Below are 23210 nucleotides of genomic sequence, written 5' to 3'. Positions count from 1 at the left end.
ATTTGAAAGGTTAATCGAACGCGAAGTAGGTGTGCTAGCTCTGCTTTGCCAGGTTAAACTGAATAGACCTGCATGCTTCACCCATGGCAACACTAACGAGACACGTAGCTCAGCCAGTGCAGCCATATTTTCTCCCCTCTCAAAGGTCACAAAGAGACAGTGCAGACAGACATCGGCAAAATGCAGGAGCGTGGGTGTCTCTGGTCGACTGCAAATAGGGTCTTCTCAGCGAGCTTCCTCTTCTCTCGCTGGGAGAGAGAAACAAACTGGTTCACGTAGCCGGCGGAGACTTCACTGCCTTTGCGGCTCAGGTTGTGAGCAGCACCTGGATGTTGCTCGGCAGGCCTCATCCCTTGTACAGCTGTGGCCTTTGTGAATGAGGCATATCTGGTGCTCATGCACTAAAAATAAAAGCAGTTGGCAAAGCACAGCTATGACTCGGGCATCTGCAGTGCTTTGTGCTTCCCTCTAAAATTGAAGGATAAGGAAAATTTGGCTTGAAAAAGCTAGCTGACCAGGCGGGAGTGAGAACAGCCTTGGAGAGAACACGCAGAAAGAGACGAGCACCTCAAAATCGCTTGATGGGACAGAGCCTTGACAGCATTGTTAAATGGAGTTTTCAAAAAACTTTTCTACTGGCAGGTTCCGGATTCGCCACATCACAGGAGTGTAATATTTTCAGACAATGGGTGGTTGGGCATGTCATAAATACCAACGCTTTCAGACCCCCCCCATATAAGACCGACAGTGTGGTGCCTATTGAAGAATGCGGCTTACTGGTGTATGTGACAAAGAGAGAAGGAAATAAATAAATTTGGAAATCATATAGACCTTTTCCCAGTAGCACACCCATCAAACCAAGCATGTCTGACGAATTGGGCAAGGTAAGACACGAGCGCATCCAATTTAAACTGCGCCTGCTAAACTCCCTCACGTCCTTACTGGGAGTATTCTTTTATAACGATAGGATTGGCTAGTTTTGTGAGAGGAGTCTGTGCCACCTGACCACAGTAAGTGGGTGTGAGTCATTTGTGGACCTACCTCCAGCACTGCACTGTATCTGTTCAATCGCACACAAAGGGACGGGTCATGCTCCGACTTACACTGAAATGCTGAAGAAATGCTGACGAACTCTGCTGCATGTTTTTGCTTGATGCTATTAATTATGATTATTATATGGCTCATCCCCAAAAGTACCTCCTCAGCAAATGACCATGCTGGAGAGCTTAGAGAGCTAGCTGCTTTATAGTATCTGCTAATAAAGGAGAAAATGACAAGTGATTTTTTAAAGAAAGAAATTCCACGTTTGTCGAATTTTATGTTAGGGGAGGGAGGGGGAGGGTAACTAGGGCAAACTACCAGCTTCAGATACAATGAATGAAATTCACATGACAATCAAGGTCGTTATAAGTAGGCTCGACTGTGGTTTTATTTTTACAAAACAAAAGAGGTCGACACATGAACTGTGTGGAGCAGAGGTGACAAAAACTGACATTTTATGTTTGTTAGGCTTGCTCACCAAACAAAAACATTCACCCCCATCCTGGCTTAGCCTTAGGATAATATGTATTTGTTGAAATTTCCAGCATTGTTTCATCAATAAAAAATGCAACGCTCCTAGGCTAGTTCTAAATGAACAGAATGCCGATGCAGTAAAATTGAATGCAGTAAAATTTGGATATAGTTAAAGTGAAACAGCAGCCCCATTTTTACTTCCCATCCAGACTTTAAATTCTTTTTTTTTTTTCATCAGCAGTAAAGACATCTTTAGTAAAAAAAGAAAGAGTGGCTATAGTAAAGAACACATGGTTGTGATGGCGTACTACCTGGAAAGATGATATAGTGGCCAACCTTCTGTCTAGGGTCGTGAAACCAACATTCCTAAGCGGTGCTTTTTAAGTTGGCTTTGCCATTGGGCTACACAGGTGTAAGACGAAGCCAGCTTTACAAAGACATAGGGATCGTGAGGTAATGCATGCAGCACGCATGAAAAAAAAGGGGGGAGGGGGGTCATACTATGTTTCATAGACCCAACATCGTATAACTCGGTACCTTTGGTAATGAGCTTTCTTAGGGTAAATGTTTTCCTTGCTAGGCTAGGGCCCGAATTTGTGCAGATACTGTGTTGTGTCTACAAGTTTTGGGATTCCATTTTGGTGCCAAGATTCTCCGAGCCGGTCAACAATGAGGTTATTTTTCCTTGACCAGTCTCGAGTAACTCTGTAGTTATGCCCTAAAAAGTTGACTTCTGGTTTTTGAAAGCCTGTTTACGTTATTTATTTTTTTTGACACTTGCATCCTGCAGTCTCTCTTTCACCCTTTCAGTGTACTGAACTTGTTTGCTGGTTTCTGTGCACACAAGAATGCCATCCACTGAGTTGACAGCACTCAACATGCCTTCAAAGTACTCTTGCGACAACTTGTCGGAACTCCTCATGTGCAGTGGCAACTCCAAGTGGCACTCTCTTGTAGCAGCACATGCCTGGCATACTGAACGAAGGGTAGAAATATCTTCGTGTTTCCATTGTCTTTAGCAGATACTTTATTTATGCAAGCACTTCATTCAGTTCTACTACATCGATCCAGTCCACATATTTGGCTTTTCTTTCTGCTGGACCAAAATGGTCTTATTATATAATAAAGTTGGCTCTGTGAATTTTCTGATGTATCCTTCTTTCGTATGCTTTTTCACTCTTCCTTGATTTCATCCATGAGTGCATGTAGGGTCCTTCCAGGCGGTTTGTTTTATAAGCTTTTGCAGGCTGCTTGCTTGATGTCCACATCACACTCAAACTTTCTGATACATCCAGTGCCTTGGACGTTATCTTCCCTTTCGTTTTCCCCAGACTGCATGCACTCTTTCACCAGGCTGTGTAATTTAATGGCGTTCTGTCCTATCACCGACGCGAGAACAGCTTCGATGGCTACAAATTTCAGCTTTCCAGGTTGCTGTGCAGGTTTCTGTGGCTTCATTCATCACTTCTGCTTTTTCCGAAAACAGACAGACGTATGTGAAGAGGCACTGTTTGCAATTTACTTAGTGGTAATACAAGGCACCGTGCAGCTGTGCCCCACTTCGTAATGAGTGTGGTGCCCCCCTTGGAATGAATTTCTTCTTGCCACATTGCCTTGGTTTCTTTTGTCTCTTTATCCTCAAATGGGTGCACTTGAAGCTGCGTTTTTCTGCTCGTTTGAGACACCGTCACTAAGTGCCTCATCCGCTGGCTCTTAAGAATCTAGGCTTCTAATTGCCCTCACAGAATTTGCAAGCACACTTGGTCATCCTGAAATCCTTTTCTGTAATATTTTTACCTCCGTGGCAGTCCCTTTTGAGCCTGAATTTTCATCCTTAAATGATCAACAGCCTTCTTGTCCTTGCCCACAATTTACTTAAGTTGCATCGATGCTTGTCACTTGGCCCGCATAAACTGATGGCATTCTGAAATCTGCGGCAGGTTCATTCAGTGGCCTCTGTCACACATGGCAATTGATTACGCCAGCTACGATACAATCTCTGAGCAGGTCATCAGCCAGATTGCCAATATAGCACTACAGTCTCACTGCCGTCAGTATTCGGTAAAGGGCCCAACTTACTTTTGCTCCATTTTGTTGAACATGTATGATTTATCGTTGGAGTGAAGTTCTCTCTAAATCTTTGCTTAACAACTCTGCATTTATCTCGTCATCTTCGCCCAGCAATGTGTTCGAAATGGTATTTGCACATCCAGACCTATGACCATGAAATTTTTCAGTTGACACTTCCAGCACCTTTTTGTGCAGTTGTATCACTATGGTGCACCACTCGTAGCTTTGTAGCCATCCTCCCAAGCATTTTGCGACACTGATAGCATGCCAAGTGGTTTTCGAGCCTTTAGACCGCAGCCCACTGAAGTTTCAAAATTCACACAGGCTTGCTTCATGTTTATTGGCTATCCAGTTCCTTCTCCGCCATTCTTGTCCACCACTTTTTCTATGCCTGTCTTTTCCTACATTTCTTCCTTCTTCATCTTAGAAGATGCCATTTCTGACACTATGTAAACAAAGATTATTTCAAAATACACAGGTTACACAACTGTGTTCATCATTGACTTGATATTGTCATATTTGTGTTGGCTTTGGCCAGCTGCAGCTACCCTGGCATTCTAATCCAGAGCTATCAATCCAGCGAGGAGTTTACAATGCATGACTGAGCACCTAGACAAAGTGCAAAGGTAAGTCTAAAGTTAAGAGCGTGCAAATAGTACTTTTTCGAAGCTATAACGGACACTCGTGTATTTATTAGATACTTTGTGAACATTGGTACAAAACAGTTCACGCAAAACAATGAAGCGCTATTTGTGGCTCTACAACTCGAAGGTAAGCCTGTGACTGCTGAAAAATGCAACAGTGACCTTCCAAGGTGCATGCAGTCAGTGTGGCAACTCTGTGACTGTTGTCACATCAAGCACAATGGGAGATCACCAAGTGCGAAGCTAAGAACACAGCAAACAAACCAGCACCACAAGTAAGCTGACGAGAGGAACGAGAGTTATAACCCATGGCCTTCAATACTAGATATGAAGGCAGGACTTGTCAAACATGGCTGAATCCAACCATGTCTTATCTTTGAACACCATAGTGATACCACTAGGGTGCTCTGCGTCAAGGCGCTGCACGTGCAGACCAATTTCTGCAGCATACTGCGCGACGTCGAAGAAAGTAGTCTTTGAATCGGCCACCCGAGAGAACTATGATGAGCCCAATTTGAACCTTGTGTCGCTTGTTTGAAAGTGTGGGTGTGCAAATAGTTGAAATCTCAAATATGAACTGAATATGTTTGTTATTTGACTCGCATTCAATTTTAAAAGCTGGTATTCTTAATGCTCCAAATATCTGAAGATTACTAGACACATCGAAAATTTTTTAATATTTGAACACAGCTGTACAGTATTCCAAAGTCTTCGGAAAGAGTAAATTCTTGTGGACTGGAGCCTGAAGGGACCAGAAAAATATATGCAAATTAGCAGGAAGTTCGAATTATCGATAAGCCTGAAAAAAAAAAAAAAAATTAACGCCAAACACTGTCCCTTTTCGCAGTGCGATATTGTAGCAATCATTCACGGCAGATCTCATGCGGTGAAGCACCGAAGTGAAGCTCATACTGTGCTGGAACGGCACAAGACCAGTGCGGAGTTTCAGAGTACTGGAAGCAGCATGTGGATGCATGCGAGGGATAATATGCATAGGCATTATGTGCATACACATTTCTGTATCAAGTGAAAAAGCGTTTACGGGGTGTTATGCCCATGTGTAGAGAATGTTAACTTGGTGAACATGTCGAGCAGCTGACCTTCCGGAAAATTTCCGCTGTTTTTATCAGCACTAATCAGTTGGTGCCTTTTGCACTTGCACAGACTGCTGGTGCATGTCATGCTGTTCTTTTTCTTCACTGATTAGACATTCGATTCGGTGTTCGAAGGCAATTTTCCTCCCTGTTTGTATTCAATTCGTATCTGAAAATTTCAATATTCACACACCCCTACCCAATAGGTATTCGGTCACACTCAATTCGTTTCAGATAATCTTGAATGTGCCCATTTTATTTGTTCAGACAATCGAAAATGACAATGTTCAATTCTTTACTTGAATGTTTTGAGCATTCACACAGCGTACAAAGCCAAACGCTACAATCAATAAAGCCAAAGTAGTACTTTAGGCTAGTTAAGCCCATAGCAAAGGATTTTATGGCAGGCAACTGAGTACTACAAGTACTGAAATGAAGCGGAAAATTCCCCTCAAATGAGACCCTCCAACTGATGGCACCAAACTAGTACGGTCATAACGCTGCAACAACCAGCCTACCATACACTGCGGCTGCGACAGAGGCAAGGCAGATTAGCATAAAGCGCAACAGGTCACTGCCATTACAATGGGTGGGCTTCCTCTGAGGTGGGCTTGTTGCTGGGTCATTCCATGTAAAACGTCCCAGACCCCAAAAGTGACTACTGCCAATTCTGGTGACAAAAAAAAATAATGGGCTTGCTGACATTTCTGCGAAACCTCTTTTATTGCAGTATTTTTATCCAAAAAATGTATTGCTGACATCAGCACTATTTAAAGTTCTCACGAAGGAACAAAAATTGGTCTAAAAAAAAATTCTTCAAACATCTGTGAAAAATGCGTGAATACACTGCTGGCATATCGCGATCCAAAGACTGCTTTGAACCCCAACCTCGAGACGCAGCTTCACAAATTTATTGAGGAGCAGAGGAGTCATGGCCACGCTGTTTCAACAGAGATGGCTCAAATGGACGGCCTGAAGCTAGCCTGGGAAATGAAAATTCCACGCAAATTTCGTTCAAGCAGTGGTTGGCGTCAGCGCTTTATGACAGGACATGGATTTTTGATGCTACGGCAAACAAAAACGTGCCAGCGGCTATGAAGTCTTGAATGGTAGCAGTGAGAGTGGCGACGACTGAGAATCGGTTAACCAGCGACATTGTGGCGGTCGTTTGAATAAATGTTCTGAAAATGAAATGATGACCGAGCATGCAGTTGTATCTTTCAGGTGCTAAATTCTTGGAGTTCAAATTTAGGGAGGGGGGGGGGGGAATGGTATTTTTGCCGTAAAACAAGGTAAATTGTTCTTCCTCCTCAGTGAACAAAATTAAGGAAAGCGCTCCCACCAATATTATACTAACTTGACAGAGCGCACAAAGCCCCCAAAATGAGATGTGAAAAACTTATGAAAGTGTGTCTCTTAAAATGTATTACACAGATGTGAAGAGAGGCAGCCATGCATTCGCTCCGTAAAGAGCACAAGAGCATATGTAACGTGTACGTCTTCTGCAGTGAAGTCATAGTTCAGCAATGACAGCCAATGTGGCTGGTAGTTGTGGGACTGCAGGTGGCAGGAATGCTAGACATGATTAGACTTCTGGAGGAAAGGCGCAGTACCTGTCACAATTTCTCCGACAAGTGTGCATTTGGATGGTGCGCCCTCACTCATATTCGGAGGTCGTGGGTTCGGTTCCCACCATCGGCACGTTGTTTTTCTTTCTACTTTGTGTTTAATTATCTTTCCCCTAAACATGTTACATTACTAATTTGTGTGATTACCGAAGTAAAAAAAAAAAAAAATTGCTCCCGCTAAAAAAAAAAAAATAGCGAAGACATAGTGTGTATATGAGCCATGTCAAGTGCTTTTATATGGACATTACCGCGGCAAACGGTGCTCGTTGGAACATGGTCAAAATAACCGCCTACTTTCTCTAGAATACTATCTAGTACACTATAGTTGTATAACCGGCAGTCCGCACGTTCATAACGCTTTCTGGAAAGGTGAAAACGTTTTGCGTCGCAGCATGGCGTCAGCCGAACTGCAACAACAAAAGCATATTAACAGGTAGGCACTTCATGAGCCATTACACTTTAAGCGGTCAACCAATACATGGGTTTAAATAGCGGCTCAGCCGGGGAATCTCCACAACTACGTTTTAACCGCAACTACTTGGTAAGCGGGTACATATTAACGAGGCTTCACTGTACAGTAAAAACTCAGATATAGTAAAGTGAAACTGAAGTTCCAGTTCATCTTCCAAAGACGACGACTGTACATTTTCCCCCCATTATAGTAAAGACATTTTCGGTAAAAATCAGTTAAAAGTGCGCCTGGCCGCGGCGATGACTCCTACGATATGACATTGCCGCCAGTGCACTACCTAGAATCGCGAGGAAAAGATTTCTCTTTTTGTATTTGAAACCAAAAAAATAACATCAAATGTCCTTTTGAGTGACTTTACCACCAGGCTTAGCAGTATCCAGAGAAGCCTACTTTACGGAGGCCTTGGAGCCGTGAGGGAAAGCACGCAGCGCATAGGAAAAAAAAAAAGTAAAGCTGTGGAAAGCAGGCGGCGCAGTCCCTTCAAAATATAAGGGAGAGTAAAAATGCAGCAAGAAATAGGAAAGGGGAAGAAATGGGAGAACATTCACAGCAGCACGAAGCATGAGGCAGCGGAGACAAGCAGAGATGCAGCGTGTGCGGTCTTGCAGCACTTGACTGCCATGCGCATTTATCATTTATTGCCTTTTAAAAGACAGAAACGGCAAAAAGTAACACAATGTTCATGTAAGGCTTTGGTTTTCACATAAAATCGAACTTGGTTGTAATTGTAGCCACAGTGTCCTCATGCTTAAGAGGTACTTCCACAAGATGTAAAAAAATTGTTATAACTGAAAAAAATTGAACGGAGAGATGATAAGAGAGAGATGGAAGGTATTGCAATTTTTTTTTTTTTTCATTAAGCAACAAGATATGTTCAGTAAGTAGGCATTTAATTAGCAGACAGCATCTTCAGGACCAAGTCATCACCAACAACTGATACAGTAAAGACCCTGATATAGTAAAGGTTTTTGCTGGTCCCTGTGACTTTACTATAAAGGAGTTCTAATTGTATCCAGCATCATGGAGTACACAAAAATGACAACCACTGCTCTACTGGAGCGTTGAAGTGGATACTAAGTGCGGGAAACACAATCGACAGCCGTTTATTTGCGCATAAAGGCCAACCTTGGAAAATCTGGTGAATAAATGGATTATCGGAGTTGGCACAGGCCTAATCTTATACAATGCACTTAACACGGCCAGTGGTGACCGAGATGGTTACAAAGCTAGCCTGATATCTTGAACGGAGGTGTGGCTGTCAAGTGCCAGACAATTACAAAACAAATCCATTACATGACATCCTGGCAAGCAAAGCGATCACAGTGGTGACGGGCATACAGGAGTTCCTGATAACGGAAAATGGCTGTTCATGGGATTATCTTACCCCTTAGAAGCATGGCTCCACTTCTCGTTACAAAGGAGGATAGAATTCCTTTTCTGATGGCTTGCTTCTAATCCAAGTTCCTTGCCTGGCCCACTGCGGCAGCGAAAGTGATGGGCCAAGTATTGCGGCACACCTCTGGGAGCAGTGCAAACTGCAATTGAAGCATGTTTGGAGCAGTCCAAATGGAGTTTTGGAGCAGGGAAAATGGAGTTTTTGATAAGTTTTGGAGCACCTAAAATGTGGAATTGTCAAAGTTTAAACTGCCACAAAATGAATTTTAGAGCAGTACAGGCACCCTTGTACCTGCACAACAAAGCATTACATCTATAAAACTTGCAAAGTATGTTGCCATTCCTAGCTACTTCCTCAAAGAGCATTTTACTTTCATTAAGTCTACCAAAGTATCCCCAGCAGTTCTATCAGGCACCCTGCAACTTGAACAATAATGGTTCATAATGGATAATGTGTATCATGAATGGATAAGGCTGAATAAGCATGCAGAAAAAAATAGGAGACAGGACGTAGCTCCCAGCCTGTCCTCTCGTTTTGTGTATGCTGTCAAAACACTACTTTCATTATTTAAACGTTACATCTGGACTCCTCAGTATACATAACACAGTAGCTGCCTGGAAGTAACGCTAGTATACGAGAGCACCTGCATAGGGCAGTCAGTAGTCTAGTACAGTACAAACGTTTTAATTTGAACTTAACCGGGTAACCTCGTTAATTCGAACTTCATGGGGTCACCAGAAAGTTGGAATTATAAAATGGTTCCAAATAAACTGAGAAGAGTCACACACATACTGGGCAATAGCCTAGACTTTTTAGATAAGAACAGCGTAAGAATGCGTGTTTTCAGCATTTCTATCAATGCTTTGTTTCTTGCACACTGTTGGGTTAGTCGATGCAAAACTGCTCGAAAATGGTGAGCACTTCCCTGGCATCCCTCACAGTGTGACACAGAGGCAATCACAAGCAGCCTGTGTTGCATGTGAAGAGGCTTCACTGCACGATGCTATGAACAGCACTTGACCAGCACACATTTCTGGAGCAGGGCAAGGGCCAAGCAGACAGAAGCGACAGAAAATGCGCAGTGTCATTAATGAGTGAATGCTGCACAGCTCGGCTGGCTGATAGGAGGTCTATGGGGCTGAAGCATGCGCAGCCGATGGCTACCATTACCACAGGCTGGCATGAATGGCGCAAAGCTTATGTGCGCACATCAGAGGCGTGCGATCAACTCTGCAGCTCCCAGTTGAGGTTTCACGAGTGCCGTTTTGGAAATCACTTACCATCACAATCATACCTGGATGTGGCCGAACTGGTGCAGCCTTTATACCTCGTGCATCGGTTCCACCGAAATGCAAAGCCCCGCGGTAGTCCCCAAACCACCCAAGCGCTATCATGAACTACAAAACTGATAACGGGCTGTTTGCTGCCCAAGCCTGTGCCCTGCATCGTATGAGGCGAGGTTTCTTTCTTGATCTCTGCGGCACGAAATATGCAGTTTCCAGATTTGGACGGCAATGAAATGATAAAAGCGGCTGCTGCAAAACAACTGCTTCAGTGCACGCCGGCTGTAATTTCACCCCTTCATAATGCCGCCCCTGCCTGGTTTGCTCCAGCTAGTTTATCAGCACTGAATACAGCAAAATGGTGTTTACATTTCGCCCTTTCCTCGAATTTCCATGTCTCCATGCATAATCACAGTTGCCACTGCTCACTGCATGCATACTGTGTATTCATCATTCTACGCTGGCTATGCACACACGGACAGACACAGGCACACCACTGGCCAATGATGCATTCCCTGTGAACTGCGTTCAGACAAGTCGTGGCAAAAAGAAAAGAATCAAGGGGGGGTGCTCACCTTTACAAATTAATGTGGTCACATGCTTGCGGACTTGCAGCCTGTTCACCACAGATGCCGCGGATTTCCACAGTCTTACAGGGCCTGAAGCAAAGCAAATGCAAGAACAATGACCTGTATGAATACAAGAAAATACTGCTCTGCATGTTTGTTGCCTATAACTTTGCCTACCCTGCACTTTGCCTTCTACCATGCCACCCAAAGAAATCACACATTGCACTTCCTTAACTCTGTGCATCTACAGTTGCTAGACTTGCAGCATGGGGCACAATTTAAGATTTCTTAGGTGTCGGCCCTGCAGAAAGGTAAATCTAAATGGACAGATACCTTTAGTCACTACTAGTGATCCCGATTTTGACATATCGAGAGGCAATTCTCTGAATGTGGTTTACGAGGGCCCGAAATCAACTCAGGTCATGGGGGACGTGTTTGGAGTTGTGGATAAATCTGACCCCTTGGGGTTCTTTCATGTGCGTTCGCATTGCACAGCATACGGCCCCTTGCGTTTGGCTTGGTTTGGTTTGTGGGGTTTGACGTCCCAAAGTGACTCAGGCTATGGGAGACATCGTAGTGGAGGACTCCGAAAATTTCGACCACCTGGGGTTCTTTCCTCCATCAAAACACAGCCACCGCAAGCCAGATTTGAGCCCAGGTAGCCAAACACTATGGTCGAGTGCCCTGACCGCTGAGGCACTGTGGCAGGCAGGCAATCTGTTTCCCTTTAGGTGCTTCCCTATTTCTGACATGTGCGAATAAGTGCTTGATGTTGCCATCCAGTTCTGTGAGAGGACGTATCATTAATCTGTGGTCGGTGTTGAAGTAAAATATCTTGTTTTCCTATTAAAAGAAAATTGTTGATTTGTATTAGTGCTCAACATTGTCTAGCTTCAAAAAATGAAAAAGAAAAAAAAAAATCATACTATGAGCTGCAATATGTGAAATGGTTTTTATTTATCTTTTTGCAAAAAAAAAAAAAAAAAAAAAAACAGAATATTGTAAGGGTGGCCAGTGACATGGCTTGAAATGTGTATTAAAACTTAAAAAAAAATTGATTACAGGCCGGAAAAGAAAATATCTATTGCTACACTAAACTGCATGGCAATGATTTGCAATCTAAAATAGACAAAATGCATGCCACACCCACAGTTATGATTTGGTCACATGAGTGCACAAAACTGCACCCATTTCACAGGCACCATTCAATCATTTTTAAGATCCAGGTCTCTCTTTCAAAGTCATGCACTGCACAGAGAAGTACCAGCAAATTAGAAAAATAAAGCTTGCCAGCTAACACTATATATCATAAACATAAAACACTGGATTTCATTGGAGAAACGCTCTTACTTTGGTTTCCCCTCAAATGCAGAAAACCATAATGTAGATGTTCATCAGATACAATTACTATGATTGAAATGGTTTCCCGCAATATTTTCTGGCTCATTCAATAATTCGAGCTTTCGGTTAATTCGGGCATTTTTTCCTATCCGAATTATTGAGAGTTTACTGTATTCAGCAGCAATATAATCCATCCGGTTTCTTGCAAGAAGCTTCCAGTACAAAAACCTGGTAAATGGAATCCTGTATAAAATTTACACTGAATTTCACAGTAGGGTGCACACTTCTCTGCAATTAGTTCATTTAATTTTATTTGCAAATAATGTGAATTCTGAAGTAAAAACCATGAACGATGTTTGTTATTTTCAATTTTCTGCATTTTTTTTTTCATATTCATATTGGACTCGTATTCAAAAATTTCAATATTGCAAGGGTGGAATATGGCTTGAGCATTTTGGATCAGCTTTGGGAGCAGTAGTAAGGCCATTCAGGAGCAGCTTTGGAGCAATAAAACGAGAGTTTTGGAGCATTTGTATTACGTTTTGGAGCACGTTTCGAAAGTCAAACACCATTGATAATTGCAGTTTTCTTTTTCTGAAGAACAAAATCTCCAATCTTTGCCCTCATCTCTGACAAGACAAATGACCAAAGCATGTAAAGATATATAACACAGGCCGAACTTAGCAAGAACTTGGAAAAGACTAGCAGCAAACGTAACGCTTGCAGGTGCACTTTTAACTGAACATCTAGTCTGAACTAATGCATTTAGCTACTTTGACTTGATAGATTCAAATTTCGAGTCTTGGGCATGACATTTCCGCTCATTAGAATACACCTCAAAGCCCCTAGATATGAGGTATTACATAATTCTTTTTGATCCTATGCCTGGGCTGATAAATTTCAGAGCACATAGATATTTCGTCTGCCAAAAAAGCACCTTCAGACCACAAAAATGCACCGTGACAAGCTTAAGCGTTAGTGCTACTCCTGTGCTTTGTCTGCCATGAGATCGCAGACGACTGTAGCACGACCTCGATTTTATTATCCGTTTGTAAATATGGCAGAGGTCTTAACAGGGGTGGGAGCAGGCTCAGGTATTTTGGAGCAGCTTTGGGATACAGATACAGTTGACGACCGATTTTTCGGACACCCAATTTTTTGGACATTCTTGATTGTTCGGACTTTTTCCCGGCCCCAGAAGTCAATGTATTGCACTGCTCAAATTTTTGGACGCTCTAGGGAAGGCTATTCGATTTTTCAGACATTCCAAACGTCAGCCGGGCCAACTGCCACATATTTTGAGCGTGTCGCCACCATCTTGTTTGTTTACTTTTTCCTTCGATGGCCTCGAAAATTCTGCCGACCTTGCGTGCCGCTCCTCAGCTAAACTAACGCTGGATCGAGGCTATATTATTTGCCTAGCAGCTTCCGTTTCCGGGACAACGTTGCTGCCGTCGCTGCTCGCTGCCGGAGTGTTTTTTTTTTTTTTTTTCTCTTAGTGTGACTGCCTGTTCCTCTGTGTGCTTGCCGTACGTTTCACATGCGTTGCTGAGCGAGACGAGTAGGCCTAGCCGTGGTCGTGCTGATGTGAGAACTATGTTCTGTCGCTACTGTGGCTCGCATTTAATTGAATCGGCTTCAGTTCTTCAAGAAGCTGTTTCCAAGTTTTATAAGGAAGATTTTTTTTTTTTGCGTGCATAGCGGCAGCGAGAAGGCACTCAACGAAGTCGGTGTTGTGATCCAGTGATTAGTGGTTGTGGTGTGCCTCAACAGTGGGAAAGCCTACTTTGTCAATTTACTTGGAGCACTTAGTATGTTCGCCGATGCGTGGAAGTCTGTAGCACCCAAAACGCTTCGCAATTGCTTCTGCCACGTGGGATTTGTGCTGAATGACGAGTCGGCTGCCTTGGACGAGGAGAGCGTCGTCGAGCAGCTGTCAGGCAGTGAGCAGCTCATTCACGACCTTCGCACTGCTGGTGTCGAAATTCCATCGGCCGTCTCATTTTCAGAGTTCACAGACGTGGACCACGAGTTGGAACTGTGCGCTGGGCTCACAGATTCGGAAATTATTCGCCAAATGCTTGTGGAGTCTGAGAGCGATGACGACGATGACTCACCTGCAGCAGCGCAGCCGGCGCAAGTTGAGCTGATGCAAGAGAAAATCAGGCGAACCTGTTAGCACGGAATCGGAGTGTGGTGCAGAAAAGCATTCATGACCTTTTCCGGCCTCAAAGTGAATAATAGGCAATAAATTGAGCTTTTTTGGTGCACATTTGTTTTTTCAGACATTTTCGTGGTTCGTTGAGAGTCCAAAAAATCGGTCGTCGACTGTAGATGGCATTGAAGGGTAGCATTTCCATCTTACAGCTTTTGTACTTCGCTGCCTTTTGCTAACAGTTCGTCATTCTTTGCTTGAGCAAGGCTGGGACGCGTATTTAATATTTTGGCGACAGACCCTGGTATGTCTTTCCAACCCTATTGACAAGCTTCCTAGTGATTGACAGCTTTGGCATACCAACCCGTAATGCTTCAAGTACGGTTTTGTCTGCCGTGGGCCAGGCCAGCTTGTCACTGACAAAGGCTCAATGGTGAAGAACCTGCTTGTTTTCATAGCACAACCATTAGAAAAACTTATGCAGTTTTTGTAGTTGGACAAGTTTCCTTCCTGATGGCTCACAGTGTGTGTGCTACCTGCTTCACTTGCTGATCATGCTTCTCTCCACTGGTGATTCAAAACGCTGAAAGGAGGTGCTAGGTCACATGCACAGTGCATTCTTTATCGCAATAATCTCCAATCACCGGTGGCTCATACTAAATTTATGCGATTATTATGCTCCATGGTTAATTACCTTACAAAAATTTAGGTTGCATTAAGCCCAGTGCAAGATGCGTTATATATTTGCCACTGGTGCAATGATATGACATTGTTCCCGTGTTCTGCTAAATTTGATAGCAGAACATTAGAACAGCCAGTTTGGAGCAATATCGTATTTTGGAGCAGGATGGAGCAGGGAAAGCAGTTTGGAGCAGAATGGAGCAATTGGAGCAGCACTTCCACCCCTGATATTGGTACACCCCTATAAATTTGCTTTCTCCTTATTCTGTTTCACCTAGAAAATAAATCATATGAAATAAATAAACTATATAAACACCACATTTTTTTAATTATTTCTGTTGTACAATAACACTGTACAAAAGTTAAAGGTCAACCCATGCTGCACTGCAGCTATGCACATTTCTACTTCAAACACCCTTCAGGAATGAGTAACAACCATCCAATACGTGGAAAGCAGAGTGACAGCTTATAAAACATGAAAGTGCAGTGCTGGGAGCATGGAGATTCACAACAACAACAACTAGATTATCATGATGCAAGGGCAGCTTTGGTCGAAGAACATCATAACTGCCTTCTATGGTCTGCTCAAGGCAGTGTCAGAGAACATCCTTTCCAAAGAACTTTACCCAAAGAGGCAGCCCAGCGCCAGACCGGAAGAAAGACTAAACTCACTCGAAAGGTGCCAAATACTTGGTGAACCCAGGGCTTGAAACCAGCACCTCACATGTTCGAGGAAGAGGCAGAAACCACACCTGCAATCAGATCGCATCTGAACATGACGTTTTTTAACAAAAACTGGGGAATACATTGCTGAAACTCTACAGACAGCCCAACAGGTACAGAGCAAAAGCTTTCTACAGTCTGGTACTATAGCCATTGAATATTGCTTTACAAAAGAGGCCATCCCGCTTGTTCTTAAAGCAACAAGAATGTGAAATCTTGGTCAAGATATCCATGTGGCTCAACTTAATTGTCATTATTAAGTAATTACTGTACTAATAGTAAATTAGTAAATCACAGATTTAACAGCTAACACAGCTAATGAGGACACTGATCATTACAAACAAATGTTAATACCATAAGCCTAAAGGGGTACGAACGTAAGCTTGAATTAAGCAGTCTTCAGGTTATGGTGTGTTTCAAAAGATATAATATTAACAAAACTAAAGAATTACTTCAAGTAAACGAGAAAATAAAGTTAAGCTCAAAGTTGCAAGCTTTGGTCGCAATATGAAAGTCACAGATGCAGCCATTTGAAATGTGCAATGTTATGCAGCATAGACGTCGGGCATCCTCAAAAAGAGGGCGACAGACACACACTACAGAGAGCAAGTTTTCTCCATGTTGAAGGCATGTTCTGAGACATGTTTCAAGTCCTTAGTTCTACCTGATCTGCAGCTGTGCTTTCTTTTGCACCTATACATACTGAACACTCTTTGCAATCTAGGGCCAAATTGCTAAACTATGACGTTAACTGGTCAAGCACTAAAACTAACCCTCTGCCAACTATGAAAAATGAAGAAAATCGTGTCAAATTGACTGGAACTTTTTTTTTTTTTTTTTTTCACTAAGATCATGGAAAATCTCATGAATAAAATGGCACTGTTCTTTCAATTCAGTAAGGTTCCTTTACTTCAGGAATCGTGCAAAAAAAAAAAAAAAAACAAGATGGCTTCACTGCTTTGCATTCCTGTCTTGCTAGAATGTATATCTTGCAGGGTTCAGTACACTATAACACATGGAGAAAAAATAAATTGTGCAAAAAGCATGCATATGAATAGGGGCTATTTTTTTTGGAGCTCATAAAGTACAGTTAATTGGACACTTTCAATTCACAGAAATCAAAGCGAGTTGCAGCGCAGAGGCCAACTTCACACTGTTCACACCAGAATTGCGTTTCTTTCCTTTTTTTCTGTGAAGCATCTCTATTGCCAGATTGACAGCAAACTATGCATCTCAGTGTGGAGGTTGCTTCCTTCACTGCGAGGAGTTCTTCTAGAAAAATGTCCTCCTCGGAACCACAGCAACTCCTTTCACATGCGGATGACCGAAGCAGGACAAATGCTCCAATATGCACAGGTGTGCACGCCTCAAGCCAGAAATAGCAACTAAGTGCTATAGGACTAGTGTAGTCATCATCAGCTCACTGTGTGAAATTTCTGTTTATAATGATTGTACTCTTCATTGTTTAGATTGGTACAAACTCTCGGATGACTATAACTGTGAATGGGAGGAAAAGATGTTAAACTGAGGCTGCAAGCTGGTGTTATCAAAATATAGTCACGGGAATAGACAAAACAGCAGGAGGTCATTAGAATTTAAAACTGCTCAAAAAAAAAAAAAAAAGAAAGGTAGAAACTAAGTTTATCTTGCCAGCATACTACCCTGACCTTCATTTCCCCTCACATAGAAGAAAATCCCAACCGATTTTTTTTTTCCATTTCCATTAACCAAATAAATCAACTAAGCACTGAGGAACATAGCACTGCAGTGCATGTGTGCTACCAGAAGCAGACAATAAGACTAATGAATATTAGATAGGAATTTCTGCACAGACAGATGACAAGTGTCATTGCTTTCAAACTTTGCCATAAGTGTGTATATGCATCCAGCATCACAGGTGCAATGAGTGTCATACGTGCCAGCAAGCAATGAGTTCCCTGTAGCTGCACTGAAATCAGAACAAGAAATTCGGGTCAACCTGTGCCCTAGGCTGTACAAACTTTAGAATAACCAAATGAACAGCATAGCCAATAGGATAGAGAGATTGTACACAGTACCATGAACAGCACTAAACCCTGCAATAACATAAATCAATAGCACCAGAATTAGCATAACTATACAAAGAACCTTTTCAATCTGAAAAGAATCTAAAGCATTCATGAGAGATTGAGGCAGTTTCATAGTTTGAGTGCATGAAGTTTCAGGTGAAGCATGCAAATTCATCTTATGGTCGTGCATAAAATGATGGCCTAAACTGTGAATAAAAGTGACAGCATTCAGGCTTTCACAGCAACAGGGGACGGAAGCCCTGCAAACTTTTGCAACACAGAAAAATTTGCTTGCAGGAAGAAAACCAATGCAGCCGAAGGTAAAGGCCACAAAGAGCTGTTTGGACATATCAAACAATGCATGGCAGGATGCGAGGCAAAGGCAGCATAAATCTCATAAGCCACGAACATTGACATCACTGTCTACTTTTTTCCATGTTCCTTTGGTGCTGCAAGGAGAAGCCTGAAGACAATTGCAAATTTAATTTCTGACTATGCCATCACTTTAAATGCTAGTGCAAAACAAAGTAGTATGCTTAACCTAAAAGCATCACATATTTGAATCCATGAGCCTTGTCAAATTCTAAAAACAAAATCAGCTTCTCTTTTTACAGACCGGTCTCCAATAGAGAAGGTTAATACTTTATTTAATACGGATGCAAACTGAAACCCTAAGCAGAAAACAATTCTTTAGTATCACAGCTGAGCTGCATATGCGGACAACATAGAACAAGACATGCTAAATGAATGCTAATATTCCTTGCAATGTGGATGGAATGCTTCCTCCTGGTAGCATCCTGTTCAACAAGGGATCGGGCTAAACGGCCCACCGAGGTCTGCAGCCTTGTAAATAAAAGTGGACTTTTTTCACAAATGCTGATGCATCCCAAATGGCTAAAAGATATGCTCATGAAGAAAAAAGACGCTTCTGCAGCTTGCCAACACAGTACCCCTTTAGTCATTCCACTGAGCAATATCACAGATCTTAACAGCCAATCTGACTTCTTTATCACCTGGATACTGTTTACCATAGGCTTTGCACAAACAAAACATCATGTTCACATATAGCTTATGATTGTGTTTGGAACAAGTAAGCACACTATACTGTGACAACTGCATCGCAGTGGAAACAGTGCAACATATTCTGTTAGAATGCCCAGTGGATGCCAAAGAACATGCGCATTATGAATGTCTAGTACCATGAACAGTGAATTCTGTATTCGGTCCATCAGTCTGCCAAAGGCAGCAGACATGCAATGAACTTTTTATTTTCCTATCTGGATCATTTTAGATTCTTAGACAAACTTTTAAGAACTTCATTTCTGAACACTGCCTAATCTGTTAGCAAAGGAGATTGTCACCCTACATGTAGGACAATGCACGTCACCTCTAATTATTTTCAAGCATTCCCTTTTAATGCATCTCATTCCACAATGCATATGGTCACATATTTTTTTATTTTATTATTTTACTACTCGCTACATTTCTCTCTTCTCTTCTTCCTCCCTTTAACCCCCTTTACATGCACAGTAGCAAGTCAGCAGGCTTGAAATAATGGCTGAACTCCCAGTGCTTTCATTACTTTCTCTTTTTTCTGTACCGCTACCACTAAGCCATCCACAAGCATCAATGAATAAATCATGCAACACTGGAAGGCTGAAATATTTCTTTCGCATTAGAGCTGCACAAGTCGGGCAATTTTGGCTTTCTTTTGGTTTCTAGTTCACAAAGTACAACTACTTGTTATACCCAAAAATAGCAAGAATGGTACATCAATTGCCACTATTCTATACTTCACATTCACTGTATGAGTATGTCACTACGGGTAATACACAAAAGCACGCTAATAATTTTTCCCTAGACATATATGTTCTTGATGCTTTGCACATCTACATTGATCAGTGTCACTGCAGCAGGTGAGAAGTGAAAAAAAAAAAAAAAAAAGAAAAGCTCACACTGAGAGATGTAACCTGAACAATTGAGGGACATGCACAGCATTTGTTTTGTGGCTGCAGTGAAGGTATGCAATACATTTACAAAAGACAACTGAAAAGGTAAGGAAACTTGAATACATACTCCATCCACAACAAGAGGTAGTGAATTCACCAAGAAGCAGTAGAACGTGATAGAGTAAGCCGAGAAAATTGCCCAAATTTCTGATAAGGAAGCTACGAGAATTACATAAATTTTTATAAAATTTGAATACCATACATATGAAGAATGTAGCCACGTGCGAGTGTCGCGAACTCGTTCACCGTTTGTATTTTGTAAATAATGTACAAAGCTCCCTCTGTCCTTTCTTGTTACTGCTCCCCTCTGCACTTCCCCTCACTATCCTCTCCCTACAACTTTTCCGCAGGTCGCAGCCTGGGTGCTTCACATATTAGATAGCAGTTACCGCGGGCCAACAACAGTCCTTTTCTTCTTTTCTGATTTTAATAAACCATTACCACCACCACCTCCATTTTCACGATCTTTCCAATTGATTCTGCAAGACGAAGGAACCGTGCAAGGAAGGACAGCACAAGCCAACAGGCTTAATTTACCCATTTTAATGCAATAGATAACTAACAAAACTTGCCATCAAAAGAAATCCAAAGCTCAGACAATCAATTTCACTTTGATGAAGAAAGCATTGCAACAAATTCAACTAATTAGCATAGTAAAATACTTGAAGAAATAAGTATGTCAGTGGAACTACCGGTTACAAAAAAATGTAAACTGCAAATTATAGTTCGACTACACAAGCTCTACCCCTCATAATTGCCAATCATTGAATTGATGCCAGATAGAAACACAGAATCAAAATATACTGTCAAATTCATACCAGGACAGTGTACGGAAAAAAAAAAAAAAAGGTGCACCTATAAGTATGTCGCATTACCCCAAAAATGGTTTAACATTTGAGGAGTTTCTTTTTCCTCTCAAGACATATGAACTACATGCTACTTCTGCAGCTGAAACTCCAGTTGAAATTGATTATACGAGAAACAATTTTAATATTCAAGTTTACTGGTCATTTTTCACAGCAGAAGAAAGCACTTGTTTTGTTATCTGTCATGCAGGATATGCCTGAAAACATGCATTGATAAAAGACAATGTAACAGAGCAAAGTATTCAATTCAAACACTGTGAACACAAGGATGTACATGTGTTTTGCCTGGTTCTGACAGATACCATTTAACTTGTCCTCAATTCCACACATTGAGTAATGCGGGTTACAAGACAGTGGCATCCCAAACAACTAATTCTTACATTTTTTGAAATAGGCTTAGATCAAGTGGTAGCTTTTCTACCTAATGTCAAGTTCCCAGCATGGAAAGTGATGTTGGCATTAATGCTAACTTTGAAAATGATTTTTAGTCTGCTCCTTGGTTTGTTTGGTTTGTGGGGATTAACGTCCCAAAGCGACTCAGGCTATGAGAGACGCCGCAGTGGAGGACTCCGGAAATTTCGACCATCTTTGTAAGTTACAGCTTGACAGCAGGTAAAAATATAGAAACTCAAGTAGGCACTGATGGAACAACACAGTGCTTAAACTAAAACATTTATAGGTGTGCAGCATCAGCTTTAAGGCCAATATGTTGCAAGGGCAGGTCCCTTTAAAACTGCAGAGGACTGAAGAGGGCCAGGAATGACTTTTCTATGGAAGGGGGAATGGAGGAGATTGCACCAAATTGGTCGTTGCTTGGTCTAAAAAGCTTATAACAAGAAATAGCTATGTGTGCATAATTCTACTGTCTTTGAGCAGCTTCAAGTTAAATGTGCTCGCTGGACCTAACAATACGATTTCAATGGCTGCCGAGTCGACCGCTCAACCGACAGCAGGAGGGCGCTATTGCTGCTGAGCGTCGATTGGCCAGCGATATCAGTCTCGACTTCCGGTGGTCGAAAAATCTGTCATTACCGTTACGGCGGCGAAAGAGTCTTGCAGAACATTTTACATCACAGCCCAAGCAAAGCAATCATCTATCGCCAAGAGACCCAAGTCTTGCAGGGAAGAAAAAAAATGAATTCCTAGTGTCCAGCGCAATAAAATGAACAAATACGACGTACTACTGTTCAGCAAAGAGACCCCAGCGAAATTCCCAGTAACATTAGTAAAATATTTTATTACAACAAGAGCAGAAAGAAGCAGAAGCACAAAGGACGGGGCTCTCAGTCCGCGCCTTACTACGGAAATTCTCCCGCCATATGACCGCCATGTTGTGCTTTTCCCTCCACATGAACACGACTGCAAACTGGCGATCAACGTATTCGCTGTCTGCGCTAAACGAAATGGCTCTGTCCATCTAAAAGCTGCACACACACACACACACCGGATCAGACAAACGATGCATGCCTAAAAACACCGCATCCCCGAAAGTGCGTACTATGTTTGGCTTGGCGAAATTTCAAACGCAAAGACTTCGCGCAATGTTGTAAGCCTTGATGCGATCAACTTACCTACCCTACGGCGACGTTTTAGACGTTTTGCAGCAGCCCATGAAAGCAAAAGCAGACGTCAGAAACCAAAGAAAGCTAGCACTTGGAAACCTTGAATCGCACAAAACAGTCGCGTAAATAAGTAAAATTAGGTTATTTACGTACTGGACCGTTCGAGTCGCGGCCGCGGACAGCTACTTTCCAAGCGTTAGCGTTAGGGCTAAACAATTGGGAGCCTCTAGCGCCCTCTGACGTCTTTTGGTTGCTGTTGCTAGCGGCACAAATTCTATAAATTAGGCTAAAAATATACAGCTTTTTGCATTCAATAATGTTAGGATTATTACAGCACTCTCAATATTAACACACATAAAAACAACAACGCTTCAAAATGTTCACCACTTTCCAAAATAGAAGATGTACATATGCATGCAGTCAAAGTTTATGCTGTTAAACAAATGTGTTGAACATAGTATAAAGCCATTTAGCTCGTTCAGTATGTTTTTTGCTGTTTCCATTTACATTTGGGGACATAGACATCTTCACCTGCGTATATCCAGCATTAACTACACGCGAGCTAGCTCGTCCTGAATTCTTAACCAGGAAATTAAAATACGAATTTGCGGAATAAACTGTGTAGATGCACATTTCCAACTTTGTAACTGGCATAAAATACAAATTCCTCTTAGATTAGTAGGTTATGTCAGAAGTAGTCAAGCCACCGTTGTCTACAATCACTGTTTTTCAAACAGAAGACACACTGCATGTGATGTGGCTTGTAGTGCAGTTGGCGGAATGTTTCGCGGTATCGCCAGTACAGCCGTCTTGATATTGCTCTAAAAATATCCCCCTGAGCGGTTGTTGAGTTCTCTAAGCCAATTAGAAGGCGATTCTTTCAGCTGTACCGCTTATTCAATTTCTACCTGTCGTGCAGCCGACTTCACCGAAGCCTGCAGATTCGTGGCGCACGCCTGCTGTAGATAAAGTTCGCATTGTTTTGCTGAAGAACCAAAGATGCGTTTAAAATCGTTTTTCCCCGATTTATTAACAGACGAGACACTGTATTTCGTTCAGTTTAATGCATAGTCGAACGCGGGCAGTGCTTTGTATATCGCGTTCAGAACTGAATCGCCACATAGCTGGATCATGCGGTTTATAGCACTGATAAT

The 23210-nt window shown here is 42.2% G+C and overlaps 1 protein-coding gene across 1 annotated transcript in view; it reads right to left on the bottom strand.

Moving 5' to 3' along the window:
- The window catches only part of LOC146173276 (uncharacterized), a 42435-nt gene that overhangs the window by 5056 nt on the left and 14169 nt on the right, over positions 1-23210 (bottom strand). The window contains exons 2-5 of the mRNA XM_084585167.1: positions 22210-22238; positions 15521-15600; positions 10678-10761; positions 8808-8958 (exon numbers count right to left, since the gene is read on the bottom strand). Coding sequence (XP_084441293.1) covers positions 8808-8958; positions 10678-10761; positions 15521-15600; positions 22210-22238 — 344 coding nt within the window. The remainder of the gene's footprint in view (positions 1-8807; positions 8959-10677; positions 10762-15520; positions 15601-22209; positions 22239-23210) is intronic.

The sequence above is a fragment of the Amblyomma maculatum genome, chromosome 11, assembly GCF_055883805.1.
Source record: "Amblyomma maculatum isolate TAMU_Amacu chromosome 11, ASM5588380v1, whole genome shotgun sequence".
Lineage (NCBI taxonomy): Eukaryota > Metazoa > Arthropoda > Arachnida > Ixodida > Ixodidae > Amblyomma > Amblyomma maculatum.
This window is presented reverse-complemented; position numbering and strand designations above follow the sequence as displayed.